General features: G+C 44.2%; 1 protein-coding gene across 1 annotated transcript; it reads right to left on the reverse strand.

Moving 5' to 3' along the window:
- Positions 1–7359: 7359 nt before the first annotated feature.
- Positions 7360–16697, reverse strand: znf507 (zinc finger protein 507). Its single transcript, XM_014175574.1, has 7 exons — positions 16576–16697; positions 13263–15418; positions 12660–12777; positions 12125–12236; positions 10320–10424; positions 9709–9843; positions 7360–9558 (listed from the first exon to the last, which is right to left on the reverse strand). Exons 2-7 carry the CDS (start codon positions 15414–15416, stop codon positions 9144–9146), a joined length of 3039 nt encoding a protein of 1012 aa, XP_014031049.1. The 5' UTR covers positions 15417–15418; positions 16576–16697; the 3' UTR covers positions 7360–9143.
- Positions 16698–19124: the final 2427 nt, after the last annotated feature.

The raw sequence follows: 19124 nt of genomic DNA on the forward strand, positions 1-19124 counted from the left end.
GGACCTGCCTTACAACAGGCCTACAAGTCCTCAGTCCAGCCTCTCTCAGCCTATTGCAGACAGTCTGAGCACTGATGGAGGAATTGTGCGTTCCTGGTGTAACTCGGGCAGTTGTTGTTGCCATCCTGTACCTGTCCCGCAGGTGTGATGTTCGGATATACCGATCCTGTACAGGTGTTGTTACACGTGGTCTGCCACTGCGAGGACGATTAGCTGTCCGTCCTGTTTCCCTGTAGTGCTGTCTTAGGCGTCTCACAGTACGGACATTGCAATTTATTGCCCTGGCCCCATCTGCAGTCCTCATGCCTCCTTGCAGCATGCCTAAGGCACGTTCACGCAAATGAGCAGAGACCCTGGGCATCTTTCTTTTGGTGGTTTTCAGAGTCAGTAGAAAGACCTCTTTAGTGTCCTAAGTTTTCATAACTGTGACCTTTAATTACCTACCATCTGTAAGCTGTTAGTGTCTTAACGACCGTTCCACAGGTGCATGTTCATTAATTGTTTATGGTTCATTGAACAAGTCTCTAAAGTCTTCGAAAGCCAAGTCAACAAACAGATTACCGACCATTTCGAATCCCATTGCACATTCTCCGCTATGCAATCTGGTTTCAGAGCTGGTCATGGGTGCACCTCAGCCACGCTCAAGGTCTTAAACGATATCTTAAACGCCATCGATAAGAAACAATACTGTGCAGCCGTATTCATTGACCTGGCCAAGGCTTTTGACTCTGTCAATCACCACATCCTCATCTGCAGACTCAACAGCCTTGGTTTCTCAAATAATTGCCTCGCCTGGTTCACCAACTACTTCTCTGATAGAGTTCAGTGTGTCAAATCGGAGGGCCTGTTGTCCGGGCCTCTGGCAGTCTCTATGGGGGTGCCACAGGGTTCAATTAGTGGGCTGACTCTTTTCTCTGTATACATCAATGATGTCACTCTTGCTGCTGGTGAGTCTCTGATCCACCTCTACGCAGACGACACCATTCTGTATACTTCTGGCCCCTCTTTGGACACTGTGTTAACTACCCTCCAGACGAGGTTCAATGCCATACAACTCTCCTTCCGTGGCCTCCAACGGCTCTTAAATACAAGTCAAACTAAATGCATGCTCTTCAACCGATCGCTGCCTGCACCTGCCCGCCCGTCCAGCATCACTACTCTGGGCGGTTCTGACTTAGAATATGTGGACAACTACAAATACCTAGGTGTCTGGTTAGACTGTAAACTTTCCTTCCAGACTCACATCAAACATCTCCAATTCAAAGTTAAATCTAGAATTGTCTTCCTATTTCGCAACAAAGCATCTATCACTCATGCTGCCAAATACCCTCGTAAAACTGACCATCCTACCGATCCTCGACTTCGGCGATGTCATTTACAAAATAGCCTCCAATACCCTACTCAATAAATTGGATGCAGTATATCACAGTGCCATCCGTTTTGTCACCAAAGCCCCATATACTACCCACCACTGCGACCTGTACGCTCTCGTTGGCTGGCCCTCGCTTCATACTCATTGCCAAACCCACTGGCTCCAGGTCATCTACAAGACCCTGCTAGGTAAAGTCCCCCCTTATCTCAGCTCGCTGGTCACCATATCAGCACCCACCTGTAGCACACACTCCAGCAGGTATATCTCTCTGGTCACCCCCAAAGCCAATTCCTCCTTCCAGTTCTCTGCTGCCAATGACAATAACGAACTACAAAAATCTCTAAAACTGGAAACACTTATCTCCCTCACTAGCTTTAAGCACCAGCTGTCAGAGCAGCTCACAGATTACTGCACCTGTACATAGCCCATCTATAATTTAGCCCAAAACAACTACTTCTTCCCCTACTGTATTTATTTTGCTCCTTGGCACCCCATTATTTCTATTTCTACTTCCACTGCAAATCTACCATTCCAGTGTTTTACTTGCTATATTGTATTTACTTCGCCACCATGGCCTTTTTTGCCTTTACCTCCCTTATCTCACCTCATTTGCTCACTTTGTATATAGACTTATTTTTCTACTATATTATTCACTGTATGTTTGTTTTACTCCATGTGTAACTCTGTGTTGTTGTATGCGTCAAACTGCTTGCTTGATCTTGGCCAGGTCGCAATTGTAAATGAGAACTTGTTCTCAACTTGCCTACCTGGTTAAATAAAGGTGAAATATATATACATTTTTTAAAGCATGGGAAACCGAGTTTAAACCTTTTACAATGACGATCTGTGAAGTTATTTGGATTTTTACGAATTATCTTTGAAAGACAGGGTCCTGAAAAAGGGTCATTTCTTTTTTGATGAGTTTATATACAGTGCCAGTCAAAAGTTTGGACACACCTACTCATGCAAGGGTTTTCCTTTATTTTTTGTAATATCTAGATTGTAGAATAATAGTGAAGACATCAGCACTATGAAATATCACATATGGAATAATGTAGTAACCACAAAAGTGTCAAACAAATGATTCCTCAAAGTAGCCACCCTTTGCAGCATTGATGACAGCTTTGCACACTCTTGGCATTCTCTCAACCATCTTCACCTGGATTGCCTATCCAACAGTCTTGAAGGAGTTCCCACATATGCTGAGCAATTTTTGGCTGCTTTTTCTTCACTATGCGGTCCAACTCATCCCAAACCATCTCAATTGGGTTGAGGTCGGGTGATTGTGGAGGCCAGGTATCTGATGCAGCACTCCATCACTCTCCTTCTTTGTCAAATAGCCCTTACCCAGCCTGGAGGTGTGTTGGTTTATTGTCCTGTTGAAAAACAAATGGTAGTCACACTAAGAGCAAACCAGATGGGATGGCATATCGCTGCAGAATGCTGTGGTAGCCATGCTGGTTAAGTGTGCCATGAATTCCAAATAAATCCCTGACAAGTGTCACCAGGAAAGCACCCCCCAAACATCACACCTCCTCCTACATGAGTATTCAGACCCTTTGCTATGAGACTCAAAACTGAGCTCAGGTGCATTGTTTCCATTGAACATCCTTGAGATCTTTCGACAACTTGGAGTCCATCTGTGGTAAATTCAATTGGTTGGACATATTCCTTCAGACCACTCCAATTTAGCAGGTATTGTTGTCATTTTTACTGAAATATAAACTTCCATTACTAGCAGAAAGATAGCTGCTGGTCCACCCACCGTCAAATTGAAAGGAAATGTATATTCTATTATCTATATTTCTATTATGTCAACTGGTCTCCTAAGGAAGATTGACAATTTAATTTAAACAATTGATATTCTCACTCGAGTCAACATTATCTGATGTTTGGACCTCCAACCAGCTTCGAAAGGTGGCATTTTGTGTTCACATTTTAGTATTCATCAGCCAAAGCATGACACCCACCCTGTATTCAAGAGTATGCTGTGTCTAAACCGATGGTGGGGACAAAACAAACACCTCTGATGATGTAAAATAGGGTCTAAACCATGACAAAGACTGACCAGGTGAATCCAGGTGAAAGCTATGATCCCTTATTGATGTCACTTGTTAAATCCACTCAGTGTAGATGAAGGGGACAGGATGGGTATAAAAATATATATTAATAAAAGTTATCCTAGAGACAATTGAGACATGGATTTTGTATGTGTTCCATTCAAAGGGTGAATGGGCAAGACAAAAGATTTAAGTGCCTTTGAACGGGATATGGTTGCAGGTGCAACTCTGCTGGGTTTTTACACGCACAACAGTTTAGAAAGGACATCCAGTCAACTTGACAACTGTGGGAAGCATTGGAGTCAACATGGGCCAGCATCCCTGTGGATCTCATTTGACATTTTGTAGAGTCCATGCCCTGACGAATTGAGGGTGTTCTATGTATGGCAGGTTTTGTTCAAATCAAAAGGGGTGCAGTCAAAAAGTGATTCAAATCATATGGAACCACCCATACACAGTTTATCCACAATGTATTTATTACAAAAAAATACACTGGCTGAATCATGACATAATATTGTCTATGATGCACAAAATAAATAGATAGCAAGCATCACTCTGTGGCCTAACTGAGCGAATCCACACTGAACTTAAAAACACGGTAAGCACTGAACAGCGTAAGTGAGATATCACCTCTCCTTTGGCATGAAATGCATGCAGCTCAGTGTAAAACAAACAGTCCCCTCAAATACATTACAGTCAATTAAAAAGCACAGCCATTTTCCAAAATGTTAGCAAATTTGTTTATTTAAAAAAAAAAAATTGGACTTAAGTGTTTTTTCTTTACAATATATTTAAAAATAGATTATAAAAAAAATGTCAGTTTGCAATACTACAGTATTTCAACTAATTATGTACAGACCCATCCCACTGGGCACAGACATCAATTCAACATCTATTCCACGTTGGTTCAATGTCATTTTAAGAAATGATGTGGAAACATTGTTCCAACCAGCGAGCGCCCAGTGGGATATTACAGTACCAAGTGATTGGATACATCACAGAGAAAGGGGTGGTGTTACAGAGGCTATTCAGCTTTGACTGAATGACACCCACAACCTCCTTGGAACATTATTCTGAACAGATGGGCGCACAACAGCACCCACGGGCAGACATAGCCTATAACAAATAGCTAGCGAATAACTACAAGAGAGACTCTCTTAGAGACTCAAATCAAAAAGGCACAAACGTTGACAGGATGATCATTAATATCACAGTAAAATGTCTTTGAAAATTCACAATCTATTGACGGTTACCCATCACATGGCACCCTGGAGTTGAATGAGTAGGGACCTGGGGATAAGATTTGGTTAGTCAAACAAAGAACATGTCCAAATTATCCACATCAGATGTCACATGCCCTATAAAGAACTTTCCCCTCTCATCCAGATTCTCATGTCAGCTCATAGCCTAATTTCTGAAATGAAAGCCGGGGGGAGACAGAGTGGTGCACTCACACGGATGCGTCTCCATCTGAAATCTAACATTTCCGAATCAAATAGACAAATAACAAGGAGTAAAGGAGATTTCCAAGCATGGTAGTATACCTAATTGAGTATACAATCTTGCCAGCAGACCGGACATAAGCTACTGAACAAATGTATTACAACAATTCAGTCATGGATTGTTTGTGTGCCATTCAGAGGGTGAATGGGCAAGACAAAATATTTAAGTGCCTTTGAATGGGGTCTGGTAGTAGGTGCCAAGCTCTGGTTTGTTTTTCACACTCGAGATTTAGTCCTGGATCTAAGGTTTCAATTTCCTACATGTGACAATGTAAATACTGAACCAACAAACAAAAGATAAGCCCTCCAGAAATAATAAATTGGCTTCACAAATGACACATTTAGCCAACTCCGCATGGGCAAAATGAACATTAAAATAACCTGAAGCTTTCCCACAAGAAATATGTCAGATCTATCCAAAACTATTTGCACATCTGACCCAAAACCACCAATCAATTCACTTAGGCCCATAGTCAGTTCCCTTTCCCCACTGTATCCCCTCTGTATCATGGTCTGCATAGGTAAGAAGATCATTAGGCTCGCAGAAAGATACAGTAAGAAGCTGCACTACAGTACGTCCAACGAATAGAATCATACAAAGCTGCGGTCATAAACCTTGATAGATTATACACTGCTCAAAAAATAAAGGGAACACTTAAACAACACATCCTAGATCTGAATGAAAGAAATAATCTTAAATACTTTTTTCTTTACATAGTTGAATGTGCTGACAACAAAAATCACAAAAATAATCAATGGAAATCCAATTTATCAACCCATGGAGGTCTGGATTTGGAGTCACACTCAAAATTTAAGTGGAAAACCACACTACAGGCTGATCCAACGTTGATGTAATGTCCTTAAAACAAGTCAAAATGAGGCTCAGTAGTGTGTGTGGCCTCCACGTGCCTGTATGACCTCCCTACAATGCCTGGGCATGCTCCTGATGAGGTGGCGGATGGTCTCCTGAGGGATCTCCTCCCAGACCTGGACTAAAGCATCTGCCAACTCCTGGACAGTCTGTGGTGCAACGTGGCGTTGGTGGATGGAGCGAGACATGATGTTCCAGATGTGCTCAATTGGATTCAGGTCTGGGGAACGGGCTGGCCAGTCCATAGCATCAATGCCTTCCTCTTGCAGGAACTGCTGAAACACTCCAGCCACATGAGGTCTAGCATTGTCTTGCATTAGGAGGAACCCAGGGCCAACCGCACCAGCATATGGTCTCACAAGGGGACTGAGGATCTCATCTCGGTACCTAATGGCAGTCAGGCTACCTCTGGCGAGCACATGGAGGGCTGTGCGGCCCCCCAAAGAAATGCCACCCCACACCATGACTGACCCACCGCCAAACCGGTCATGCTGGAGGATGTTGCAGGCAGCAGAACATTCTCCACGGCGTCTCCAGACTCTGTCACGTCTGTCACGTGCTCAGTGTGAACCTGCTTTCATCTGTGAAGAGCACAGGGCGCCAGTGGCGAATTTGTCAATCTTGGTGTTCTCTGGCAAATGCCAAAACGTCCTGCACGGTGTTGGGCTGTAAGCACAACCCCCACCTGTGGACGTCGGGCCCTCATACCACCCTCATGGAGTCTGTTTCTGACCATTTGAGCAGACACATGCACATTTGTGGCCTCCTGGAGGTCATTTTGCAGGGCTCTGGCAGTGCTCCTCCTGCTCCTCCTTGCACAAAGGCGGAGGTAGCGGTCCTGCTGCTGGGTTGTTGCCCTCCTACGGCCTCCTCCACGTCTCCTGATGTACTGGCCTGTCTCCTGGTAGCGCCTCCATGCTCTGGACACTACGCTGACAGACACAGCAAACTTTCTTGCCACAGCTCGCATTGATGTGCCATCCTGGATGAGCTGCACTACCTGAGCCACTTGTGTGTGTTGTAGACTCCGTCTCATGCTACCACTAGAGTGAAAGCACCGCCAGCATTCAAAAGTGACCAAAACATCAGCCAGGAAGCATAGGAACTGAGAAGTGGTCTGTGGTCACCACCTGCTGAACCACTTCTTTATTGGGGGTGTCTTGCTTATTGCCTATAATTTCCACCTGTTGTCTATTCCATTTGCACAACAGCATGTGCAATGTATTGTCAATCAGTGTTGCTTCCTAAGTGGACAGTTTAATTTCACAGAAGTGTGATTGACTTGGAGTTACATTGTGTTGTTTAAGTGTTCCCTTTATTTTTTTGAGCAGTGTACATAGCAGAAAGTGGCCTATGATCAGCATGAGGTTCTGCCTGGTTGTCTCTTGCTTTAATTCACCGAACCACTCATTAAAATGCAAACTATGTAAATGGGGGTGGGGGAATTAAGTGCGGTTTAAATGCAGACTGTCACGGTCTTCCTGACATTAGTACTTTGAATTGTAAATTAGCGTGAGACAATAATAATCTGCCATTATAATGAGAATTTCAGCGTGCAGAAGATAATGATTTCATTTATTTGATACATTGAGCTCCACAAACGCAATCCAAAAATCCCATGAATTATGGATATTTAATTTGATCATAATTTCCTACACCCATCTGTCTACATAAAAACAGTAAGGGCATGCAAATCATCGCCAAGTCACCACTCTGCATACCAAGCATGTTTAGTGTGAAACTAAATGGAAAGGTGAGTGAAGTTCGGAAATACTTTAGCAGAGGTAGTCAAATGGAAACACCATATTCAATGTCAGTCTACAGTAGCCTATAGGCCTATCACTTGAAAAGCTGGTCATATATCAACCTCTGCTATTGGTCAATACAGCACAGATTAGAGACAGGCTACTAATGAACCTGCTATTCCTTTGTTCTCACAAAGGTTTAGTATACTAGCACATCGCTCTGTGCTAGGATGTCAATCACTCCATCTATCCATCATCTACAAGTGCTAGCCCTATACGGAGAAACTTTGGAAATTGCTTAACATATTCAAGTGATAAACTTGGCAATTATTTAGCTAAAACATGAATCTAGAAATGATTATCGTAATCAGAACAGTAATACTTTCACTAAAGTAACTGTAAGTAGCCTAAGGTAAACACAGTTGGGTGTTGGCTGCAATCAAAGTTCAATGGTTGTCCATTTACCATCTCTCCACCATAACATCTGGGTCTAACACGACCACTAATATGCACCATAATAGACTGATCATAGCTTAAAAATTCCTCCCAAACCTATTTCTGACTCAATAGCCCTTGATGCTGTGGTGAATATTGGTAAAACAACAATTCGTTGCCAGCCTATCTATCCTACAGCTTTAGGAAACCACCATCAAGTGACCCATCATTACCATAAACGTACCAGAAGTCCAATAGGTAAAAATAGCATCAAACAGTGAATTAAACAAATCAAGGCATCTCCTTCACTTGGACATAACGGAAACCAACACGCATAGGCCTAGATTGATACATATTATTAACCAGCCTGGTCTCATAGACTAGACATATCATAGTAAATGTAAATCCAGGACACTCAAATTAGTATGATAGTATGTATTCATTTGTAGAAGTCCACCATCCATTTCGTATGATATGTTACTAATTACAATTCCTATGTTGCGAATTTGCAAAACATACAATTTGTTATGAAATTTGCTAAGCATATGCTATGTTACGAATTCTAGCTAGGTGGCTAACAGCTGGTAAGAATTTGCAAAATGTACAATATCGATTGTCTCAGATTTACGTACAGAATAATACGAAATGCTCTGAGACCAGGTTGAATTAACCCATATTAAAAAATAAATATAGCTATGATGAACACAACATGCAAGTAGATGGCATCTCTGTACAGCCTAGTGCAGGTGCCACAGAAACTATAAATGTGAAGGATTAAATATATTAAATTATATTAAAGTATTTGAATAGAAAAGCTGCCGTGTGGTCAATATATTTTTGCTGAGTAAAATGGACTGAGCTCCATTTGTAAATACGGAAATGTCTGTTTGCTGAGGTATTAAACGTGTCTGAACTTGTTCAGGTATAACATTTTACTGCAATGCCTTGAAATTGGAATTTTCCAATTTCCTGTATGTCTGAGCTCCAACAGAGACACTTTTTGTAACCTTCTGTTAAGTACATGAAATTAAGAACCAGAAAACAAGATGCAAGGTACAGTACTACCCTGTTAAGTCAGACTTAAGTCAGTCTGAGTGAGGGGGTAGGTTCCTGGCTCTCTGTTGGGGTAAGGGGAGGGGTACGGGGTTAAATGCTGTCTCACTGTGCTGTGTTGCCCTCTGCTGGTTGGGCTGCTCCCTGCTGCTGCTCCTTGTTCAGGATGATGCTGATGATGTCTCCCTCATGTTCCTTCATGTGCTCCATCAGTCTCTCCTTGCTGGTAGATTCAAAGCCACAGATACAGCAGCAGAACAGCAGCACACAATACTCCATGCCGGCCCGGGACTGGACCCCCTCCTTCCCGGGGGGGCTGTGCTGGGGGGTTTCACTCTGGGGGGCCTGCTCTCTGGAGGACCACTGGATGAGCTCCGTTGAAGACCCTGAGCCGCCTCCCACACTGTCCACAGGGACTCCTGCTAGAGGGACTGGGTCCTCCTTCCCACCCTGCACCACACCAGAGTGCTCTGCCATTGCCTCCCCCACTGCTGAAACCTTCTGCGGGGCACTGGGGGAACTACAGCCAGGGAGAGAGAGCAGGCTCACCATCAAGACAGAGACATGACCCTACGCATCCCGGTGCACTGGGACCCAAACACAGGCTTCAGTCTGACCAGATGGTAAAGGTAGACCGTTAAAACTCCAACCCCCATCACCCCCTACTCACCGGCCGCTCTGGGAGATGGCCTCGTTGATGGCTTTGTTCACCTGCTCGTAGTTGTAGTTCTGATCGCCAGCGTGCTTCCACATGTGAGACTTGAGGGACGGAGGGTGACTGCACACATAGCCACACAGAGAACACCTGTAAAACGAAAGGAGTAAGTGAGAGGGGGAAAGAGGAAGAGAGAAAAGAAAGGGCTCAAGTCTGCAGCAGAAGCAGCTGATTTAATATGCTGCTTAGGGTTCACTTTAATCCCCTCAACTCCATTATATCAAAAGGGATCAGCTGCACTAAAGACTCCACAGGGAGAGACCTAGTGGCACACATGCTCTGATACTGCTTATCTGTACTGCTCTACGTTATGCTCCAGCCAACTATATACCCAGACATCCTCCATATCGACACTAAAAGGAGAGTTCATTAGGAGTTCTTTCTGATGGTCGATGAGATGGGTTCTTCTTACACTTCAGCTTTTTCCTCCAACCCCACACTCTTTCGAAGCACATTGGCCTACTTTCTCCACCTCTCCCACTCCCCTGCCCAGGTTTCACCTCTCTGAGACTGAGCCGGTCCTCACCTGTACCTCTCCAGAAGCTGAACCCTGACCTGGTCCTCACCTGTACTGCTCCAGTAGCTGGACAGCCTGGTGCTCCTGGGGATGTCTCCTCATGTGGCTCTTCAGGCTGTTCATGTTGGTTGTGGCAAAGTCACAGCTGCAGCACCTACAGTACCAGAGAGTGGGCCAGAGTTGAGGGAATAGCTCTGTACAGGACCAGTTGTTTGACAGTTTGTGTCGTGCTTGGCTGTTTATGCTCGGCTTACTATTCTGTTTCGGCTGGTACAGCAGGAAAAGCCTGGAGGGCCACATTGTTGCCTTGGCGGCTATTTTGTTGCGAAGCTCAAAGTGTAACTGGCAGCACAACGTTCAGAGACGCGATACACTGTGTGGCTCAAATGGATAAGATGGCCTTAGTTAAAAGGCGTGCGCTTCTCTATGGAACGGTTTGAAGTGTGTCAAGGATACCAAAGCATAAGTGTAGAAAGACTGCACTCCCTTGCATGAAAGGGCTCTATTGAGGGTCTATAGTGGGAAAATATCAAAACAAACTAGTGTGTCTGTGTATGGCGTTAGAGAATAAGCCCCCCCCCCTCCCCCCCAGACATTTGACGGCGCCTCGAGAACAGGGCAGATCCGCTTACACGGGTGCTGCTGTGTGAGAAATACTCCAGCTGTAGACCGCAGCCAAGGTTAATCTTTATCTAACACTCACTGCCCCCTGCTGGAGATCTGCTTCATAACATCGACATTCTATTTTATTAACGGGTTTGAGTGAGCAATAGGATTATGTCATCGGAAACATGGAAAGCGGTGAATTTCTGGATGACTAAAATTAATCTAGCCTAGTTTGAGCGACATCATCTGTCGGGCAGCAAGAGCACGCAGCTCTCAACTGGTTGTTGCATGAAGCACCTCACAGAAGAACGACACCGGGAGGATAGGTAGGTAAGAACGTTTCAACTTATGAACCTGTGAATGCTAACTAAGGCAACAATGGGTATGCAAACAAGGTCCCAAGTCTTGGTTGAATCTTTGCGATGCGCAATTCAGTCATCATGGGCTATTTGAATGAAGAAAAAAATTAATTCCCAATGAAATGGTGACTGCAAAGTAGGCCTACCTGGTAGAATGATATCATGATGATTAGTATCAATCGGTAGGTCATTGGTTTTGCAAACCCTATATTGTACAGTACAGAAATACCACTAGGCAAACGATGAATAAAAGGCCAACTACACCCTCCCCAAAATATTTACCAGACCTAAAAAAGTCTACTGATGTGGTTTAATCATTGTTGTGGAATTAGAACATCCAATTGTTGTTTTTTCTATTTAAAACCCCCCAAAAAAGCGTGATTTTGAGTGAAAACCTGAACAAAACCTGAACAAATTCAGAAACCTGGAAAAACAAAACGGAATTAAGCCAAATATTAAACAGATTTTATAGGGCCCTACAACTGTAGCCTGCTGACTGTTCAAAATCGCTAACAATAACATCTTTCTTGCGCAAAGGTCTTATATTTTCCCTCAAAACAATCAATGTGAATATGATATTGTCAAGTTCAAATTGTATTATTTGTGTATGGAGGGTGGGTTATTATAGGTTAGCTTGCACATCCCACAAATTAAAGATAAAAATCACCTAATATTATAATTATGCTCGCATCATCCACTATCCTGTGAGATATTGCCCGGGGCCACTATTTTTTCCCCCAATTCGGGCCAGTAGCTTTTAGTTGGCAATGGCCTAGTGTGCCACTGGCAAATTTACTTGAATGTCAAGTCTTAAGGAATCCAGACTGCAATCATGACGAATCCTATTGACCTTATTAACAAACACAGACAGTAGACACCCAGCACCAACCTGTAAGGCTTGTCAGAGTTATGGATCCTCCGGTGGTTCCGAACTCCAACGTACGTGGAGCTGGTGTAATCACACACATCACATTTGTACACCTTCTGCGAACTGATGGAGTCTGGAGAGCGGAACAAAAGTACACATTAAATACTGTGGACAAAGGATGCGGTGCCAATAAAATGAAACAACCAAAACGGGTAGTGGAGAGGATAGTTGGTGAGAAATCTTTGATTAAGAGTAAAAAGACTGATCGTGTTCGGTCAAGTTGGAAAATATACTTGGTGCAACGCACACATTCAAAAACATTCTATTCAAGCTTTTTTTATTAAAGGCTTGACGGTTCAGATAAAGGCCATCGATGAAGGCCCGAAACATCAAGCTTTTAATAGTTGCCGAAATAAAACGCATTTTAAATGATGAGCGAGCGTTGCCCTTTTTACTTTTCAATTAATAAAAATGTTTCTGGGTTGCATCTCGACTCGTGTTGGTCGAGCGCCCTCCACTTCTTTCCATTGAAAAACACATTTGACACATTTCTCACCATCGTCTGTCATCTTTACAGATTCCTCCATGGTTGCCGTGGTTTCAGTGACAGGGGTTAGTGTCGCGCCGGTGTCGCTCAAACCGTGCTGGTCTGTCTCGTGGTTCCTCAGCTGACTCTGTGGAAAGGGTCAGTAATAAAATAACAAGTAAAAACATAACGAGATCTTCAAGGGATGAAAAAAAGCACACAGGCTACCCTCACCTCTCCTAAAACAAATTATCTCTGATATCTATGGAGTTCGAAACCCCACAGAATTCTACGATGGACTTAATGACGTCTGCAGAAACAGGCAAGGTGTCTCATGAAAGTAACGAAATCAATAGTCTAGTTCTCTACTCCCTGAATCAAACTAAACTTCTCCTGCTGCACTGCACCAACCAGCACTATGCTGCAGAAAAAAAACTTCCATCTCAACTCTCACTTCTACAATCAGTTCATCTCATCTTATCTTTATGACCGTAATTTGGGTCATCGAGAAACAAAAACTCAAGAGCAATATTCTCTCCAAGAGGAGGAGCCACTTCAATAATAAATCTCTGCCCAGGGACATTGAGGCACACAGTCTGTCCTAATTTCGCTCCCTTCTGTCTTTCTACTCACTTTGTAATAGAAGGCCTCAGTACACTGCTTGCAGTGGTACATCCTGGTCTTGCAGTGGTTGATCATGTGGCTCTCAAGATCTTTGCTGTCCAGGGCGATGTGTTCACAGATGGGACACTGGTAGGGCTGTCTCTGGCGGTGTACTCGCAGGTGCTGCTTGATGTAGCCCTTGTTCCCACTGCTGTAGCGACACAGGCGACAGCGGTAGGGCCTCTCGCTGCCAGGGATGTAGTCCACCAGACCCCCACCAGGGTTACCCGGGTCCCCCCCTCCACAGCCGCTGACCTCCCCAGCGTGCTGGCTCTGGGCGTTGTCCTGGAGCTCCTTCAGGATGTCCTCGTCCGAGGCGTTCTGGTCCGAGCGCTCCTTCAGCCTCTCTATGACCGTCAGCAGGGACAGGCTGATGCCAGCCTTGGCGGGGCCCTCGGCCAGCCCGTCCTCTCTGGACCCCTGCAGCTCCAGGTCTACCAGGGCTGCCCCCACGCTGCCCATGCCTGTCAGCTCCTCAACCGCTGCAGGGGCTCTGTCAGCTGCTACTGCTGCAGCCGTGGCCATCTCCAGGAGCCTCTGGCCCGTGTCAGGGCTTTGGGAGCCCTGGCCCACGATGCTCCTGATGTGCTCCGCGGTCCTCATGGGCATGGTCACCAGGGCTTCAGCGGCCAGGGAGTGTAGCCTCAGAGACTCAGAGTGGGTCCTCCTGCGGGCTGTGGGAGCGTTCTCGTCACGTGGAGGGTCCGTGGTGGTCTGCTGCCTCTCACTGTTGCTCCAGCCAAACACCACCTCCTGCTGCCCGTCCTTGTCGACAAACATTGGCTGGTTCTCCACATGGCCCGCCTCCTCCGCAGCCAGCAAGCTCTTGTCTCTGCCCACCTCTGGGCTGGCGATGAGGGGGAGGGGCTGGGTGGCCACAGGTTCCTCTGCGCAGGGCAGTCGTTCCACTATGACGTTGACATGGTCGGCACTGTTGGGGCTGCAGCTGATGATCTTCTGGGCTGACGACAGGAGGCTGTCTGTTGTACTGGTAATATGACAACAGTCCTGCATAAGTTCCACCTCAGTCTCTGTGGTCACCTGTACCTCCAACATTGGCTCCTCAGTGACAGAGTCTTTAGAGGGATACGGCCCCTCCACCGGGCTCTCCTCTGTGATTGGTTCTGTCATTGCCTCACTCCCACATTCCTCGACAGGGGCACAGAGGTCAATCTGGAATGTGGACATCTTGTTGAGGTTCTGAGATTTCTCTGGGACCGGGGTGAGGACTACTATTGCTTCCTCTGCAGGAGCAACTACAGGAGGTGCTGGTGCCACTGCCTCGTCCTCAAAGATAGGGTAAGAGCAGTCCACCAGACCTGCGTGCTTCCATGCATGGGTCTTTAGCATTCGCTGCTGTCCACACACATAGCTGCAGATCAAGCAGCGGTACATCCCATACTCCTCATAGCTGTACCACTTCTTCTTAGCAGGGATCTCCTCAGCACAGTCCACAGAGGTTTTGAACACAGCCTCCTCCACACTACCCCCCATCCCTAACCCCTCATTTCCCTCGCTGGCCTGCTGGCTGGATGCAGGGTTCTTGTTAGAGTTGCTGCCGTCAAAGTGGAGCATGACGTGGGCCTCTAGCTCCTCTTGGTGGCTGGAGGTGAAGCGACACTCAGAACACATGAGAATGAGGTCACTGTGCTGCTCATCGTGCTGCCGCAGGTGCTCCTTCAGCAGGCTCAAGGTCGGGGACAGGAACCGACACAGGCTGCACTGGTAACAGGTGATGGTCCTACTGCTGCCAGCAGGGGCACTGTTGTCTGGCTGGATCTCCTGCTCTTTCACCTCTTCCTCCAACTCCCGGGCTCTCTTGCAGGGGGAGGACCCACCATTGCCCTCCCTGATCTCTGGGACTCTGACGGAGGCACAGGACATGAGGGCTCTCTTCTTCCCAGCCAGGGTGAATCGACGCGGGCGCTTCTCCACAATCTTGCTGAGCTTCTCTATCACCTCGATGAGGGAGTCTGCTGCCTGTTTCTGCTGCTGCCTCTGGTCATCATTCCTAGGCTCCATCAGGGTACCTGGGGGCGTTTCCACCCTTTCAGGGATGAAGACAGTCTCCTGTTGGCCTCTAGAGTGGGGGACCAAGATGGCAACTCCACTGCTGTCCTCCATGCCTGTAGAAAGCAAAACAAGCCTGTTAAAACTACCACAATCAGCTTGGCATGCATAGCACAGAAATATGATCATGGTTCATAAACTCTGTTAATGTGTCTCTTGCAAATATCGTATTGCTCTCTTCGCAAATGTGCTTCTTTCCATCTTAGTCACACACAAACAAATGTGTTTAGGCTTACACTGAGAAAGAAACCTGTTGTGTTACTGTCTGGGGCAGTGTGCAAAACACAGCAGGGGTCACAGAGTACAGTACTGAACATGGAAAGTCCCAATCAGAGTTATTTAGTTTTACCATTCCTACATCCAAGTATTGTAGTTGATAGAAAACACTGTGGTAATTCAGTCAAGCGGATCAATGATAATTGAATAAGGATGCAGGATTATTTTCCAGTGTCACAGAGGAAGACATTCCTGTGGTTAAACACATAATGTCTGCAATTGGTACCACACTTTCCCCTTTGACCGCAATCCAGGTTCCCTTTTCTTTGGGTTCTGCTTTTAAGGAATAGCCTAGGCCTAAATATCCCTGAACCTTCTCCAGTACTGTAACGTTACTACCTAGTGCTCCTTCTGTAAAAGTGACAATAACCTTGGGTAGGAAAATAGATGCTCGCTCAATCCACAAACTGCTGTATATTAAGATTTTTCCTAGGGTTTGGTAGCCAACTGGTTAGCAGACCACTTTGGCTTAATAACTGGCTATCTAGTTGAACAGGGACATCGATATGTGTGCATGACTAGGAGGACTGCCCTCTGACAGAACGGGCTAAAAATAACATTTCATTGACAGAGGCGTGGTGGGTTGACTGCTTCTGGCTAGCTCACGAAAACAAAATAATGATCTGTAAAAGCTTATAGCTAGCTAACTTAGCTAGCAAAATGGCAGGTTACATAGCCACAATATTCGCGCAGCTGTGACGAGAACATGGAGTCCAACGTTAGAGACATGCATTATTTATCTGGAAAAAGGGGCAGGACATGCACTGTACATGACAACAAGCCAACCGCTTGAAGATAAGCTAAGCTAGCAGTAGCACACGAGTCTCTCACCCAACGCACTGTAAAAGATATCTAGCTATTTAATTTGCTTCTTGTTTAATAAATACCAAAGCAAAGGGTCATGCGACTTTTATGTGTCAGTTAGCTAAGTACTTACTGAACCGGCAAATCTGAATGATCTTTGGCCTCAAAACAAAATACAAAAAAATGTGCTTTATCCTTTAGCAATAAAGGTGGCCTCTGTCTCTCACACTGTAAAATGGCGAGGATGGAACACTGATCACGTGACTCCAACCTAAATGGTCAGGTGACCAAGATGGAATCCGTCGTAATTTGAGACAGAATCAGAGACCCACAAAAAATCCACTGAACAGTTACTGACAGCATTGCTTTATGAGTATGTAATATGGGTGAATTCACAAGTAATATGCCTTAGTATAATGCAATCAAGCCCAAAATGTAAACGCATATCAAACGGAGGTAAAGTGCAGGTGCAGCTCTGTCACTGAGAAGCTAATTTTCAATGTGCTTTGTAGTGCATAATGACCATAATTTATCTCCCAAATATATTTTACATCTAAAACTTGCTCTTCTTCAATATTCACCGCTCATCCCACTAGTTTGTGTAAATCAAACACTGCCATCTAGTGCTTATTAAATGACATTGAAAAGCTTGTTAAATTGCGTGCACCACGACCGACTTTAGGAAACCCTCCCTCAACCCATAGTAGGCCATTAAAATATATAAAATCTCCTTAATTCATCTCTCTGTATAACTTCACCACCATTACATTGTTTGCACACCACCATGAAATACCAAACAAGAGGAAAGCGACTTTAAAATCCTAGGGACGAAATGCAAACAGTTTATGGAAAGCTGTTTAAATTCATTAAATATTTTATATCAAATTCAATTATCGATATCAATAACTCAAATTTTGTATACTTAAAAAAATATATATAACAAATATACAATAATGACGTTCATGGGAGCGTGATTACATTTGCATGCTCCTGATAGGTTCTCTGCTCCCACTGACAGATAGACAGGAAGACACAGGTGAGCAACATGGCTGGCCCGCACTTCCTTATAAATCATGCATTACTTCATTGAGTTTCAAGGCTCTTGAAGCTGATTGGTTTTCAGTCTTAATAATGCCAAATATGCTAATATTAATGCCATTCAACAATTATTGACATACAAAAATGTAATGATCAATATCAGTAATAGTTTTTTAATAGATTTTTTTTAAATGATCGATATCAATAACTTGAAATATTTGATACCAAACTATTTTTTATACAAAAAATTAAGCATTGATAAATCTATTATCAAAATATATTTTTTTAAATTCAATTATTGAAACCAAAAATACAATTATTAATATAAAAATGATATTAATATAATGTTAAAATGGTTTTCCATACAAAGTTACCCTTACTCATAACTCCAATTCCGTTGCATTTCATTGAGCCATTATTGGATGTCCCCTTTAGCCGACCCTGCCCAAATACTCTGTCTGAACGCAAATAGCTACACCTAGCACGCGATAGAGTTTGTTTTTAATACAAAAAAATACATTACCCAGTTTAGGAATGTTGCACCCGAACGTATTTTGAGAAACACGTGACCCAGCCGGAAATGTGGAATGGTCCAATGGAATGTAAGGAAAGGTGAGAGGTAGTCATTAAACGCCGCGATGCCTTCAATTTTGTAGGCAACGCTACGTACATTTACAAAAAAACCTAAATGTCCCTTGTCTGTCACAAATGTTGAGTACAGTTATATTTGAATTTACTCTGCCGATTTTTCGTGGTCCTTCAGCTGGTTGAAATATTTTGACAAAAATATCCACAGGAAAGTATTATTAAAACGACTTCAAAATGCAGGTCTGTGTGTGGCAATCGAGATGTGTTTGCTCATGACCGAAGGCACATGCCTGCTATGCAGGCATACTAACAGGTTTTTACATGGTTTTGTGCATGTGCCAGGTGATAGAAATGTCAACTTCGAGCAGCTAAAGAACCAACCGACCGGTAGAGTAAGTTCAAATATAATGTTTCTTAAACATTCTGGCTTGTAAGGAAAATGTCCACGATTTTGCAGTGCTTTGTTTCAGACTGTATACCAAGAATCGGTATCAAAGTCAGATTTATTAGGCAAGGTGAGAGGGTGTCATAGCCAGGTGTAACTTTGGTAAACTGCGCTCAGTAAGTGTATATTTTGTATTTGAAAGATTCTTTGTCGCATTTATGAAAGTTAAGTTCCAAATGTTTCCAAAACTGTATTGCTAATGAGGATTAATAAAGTTTCTAAATGTTAAAACGAGGCGTCGATTGCAGTTAATTGATCCAGCTGTGGTCCTCATGTGCAATTGAGAACTCAACGGCTGGGTTTAACCCCCCTTGGGTTCTTGAGAGCTAGCTACACATGTACACCACTGTCACATATTTCCACATGAAAAATAGGCCTATCCCATATCAATGTGATACCAGAACATGTTGTATGATAAACATTGTTATTCCATTTCAAACATCAGCTGGCCTGTCTCTTTGACAAACATCATCTTGATTTTCAAATGAGGACATAAGAGGGACACATTAAATGTATTTGTTATTAACCGCAATATTATCAATAAAGAAAGCCGCTGTGGAGAAGGACTGTGGACACGTGAAGTTACTGGTCAAGGGCTGGGTCCCCATGCT

The sequence above is a fragment of the Salmo salar genome, chromosome ssa26 (genome assembly GCF_905237065.1).
Source record: "Salmo salar chromosome ssa26, Ssal_v3.1, whole genome shotgun sequence".
Lineage (NCBI taxonomy): Eukaryota > Metazoa > Chordata > Actinopteri > Salmoniformes > Salmonidae > Salmo > Salmo salar.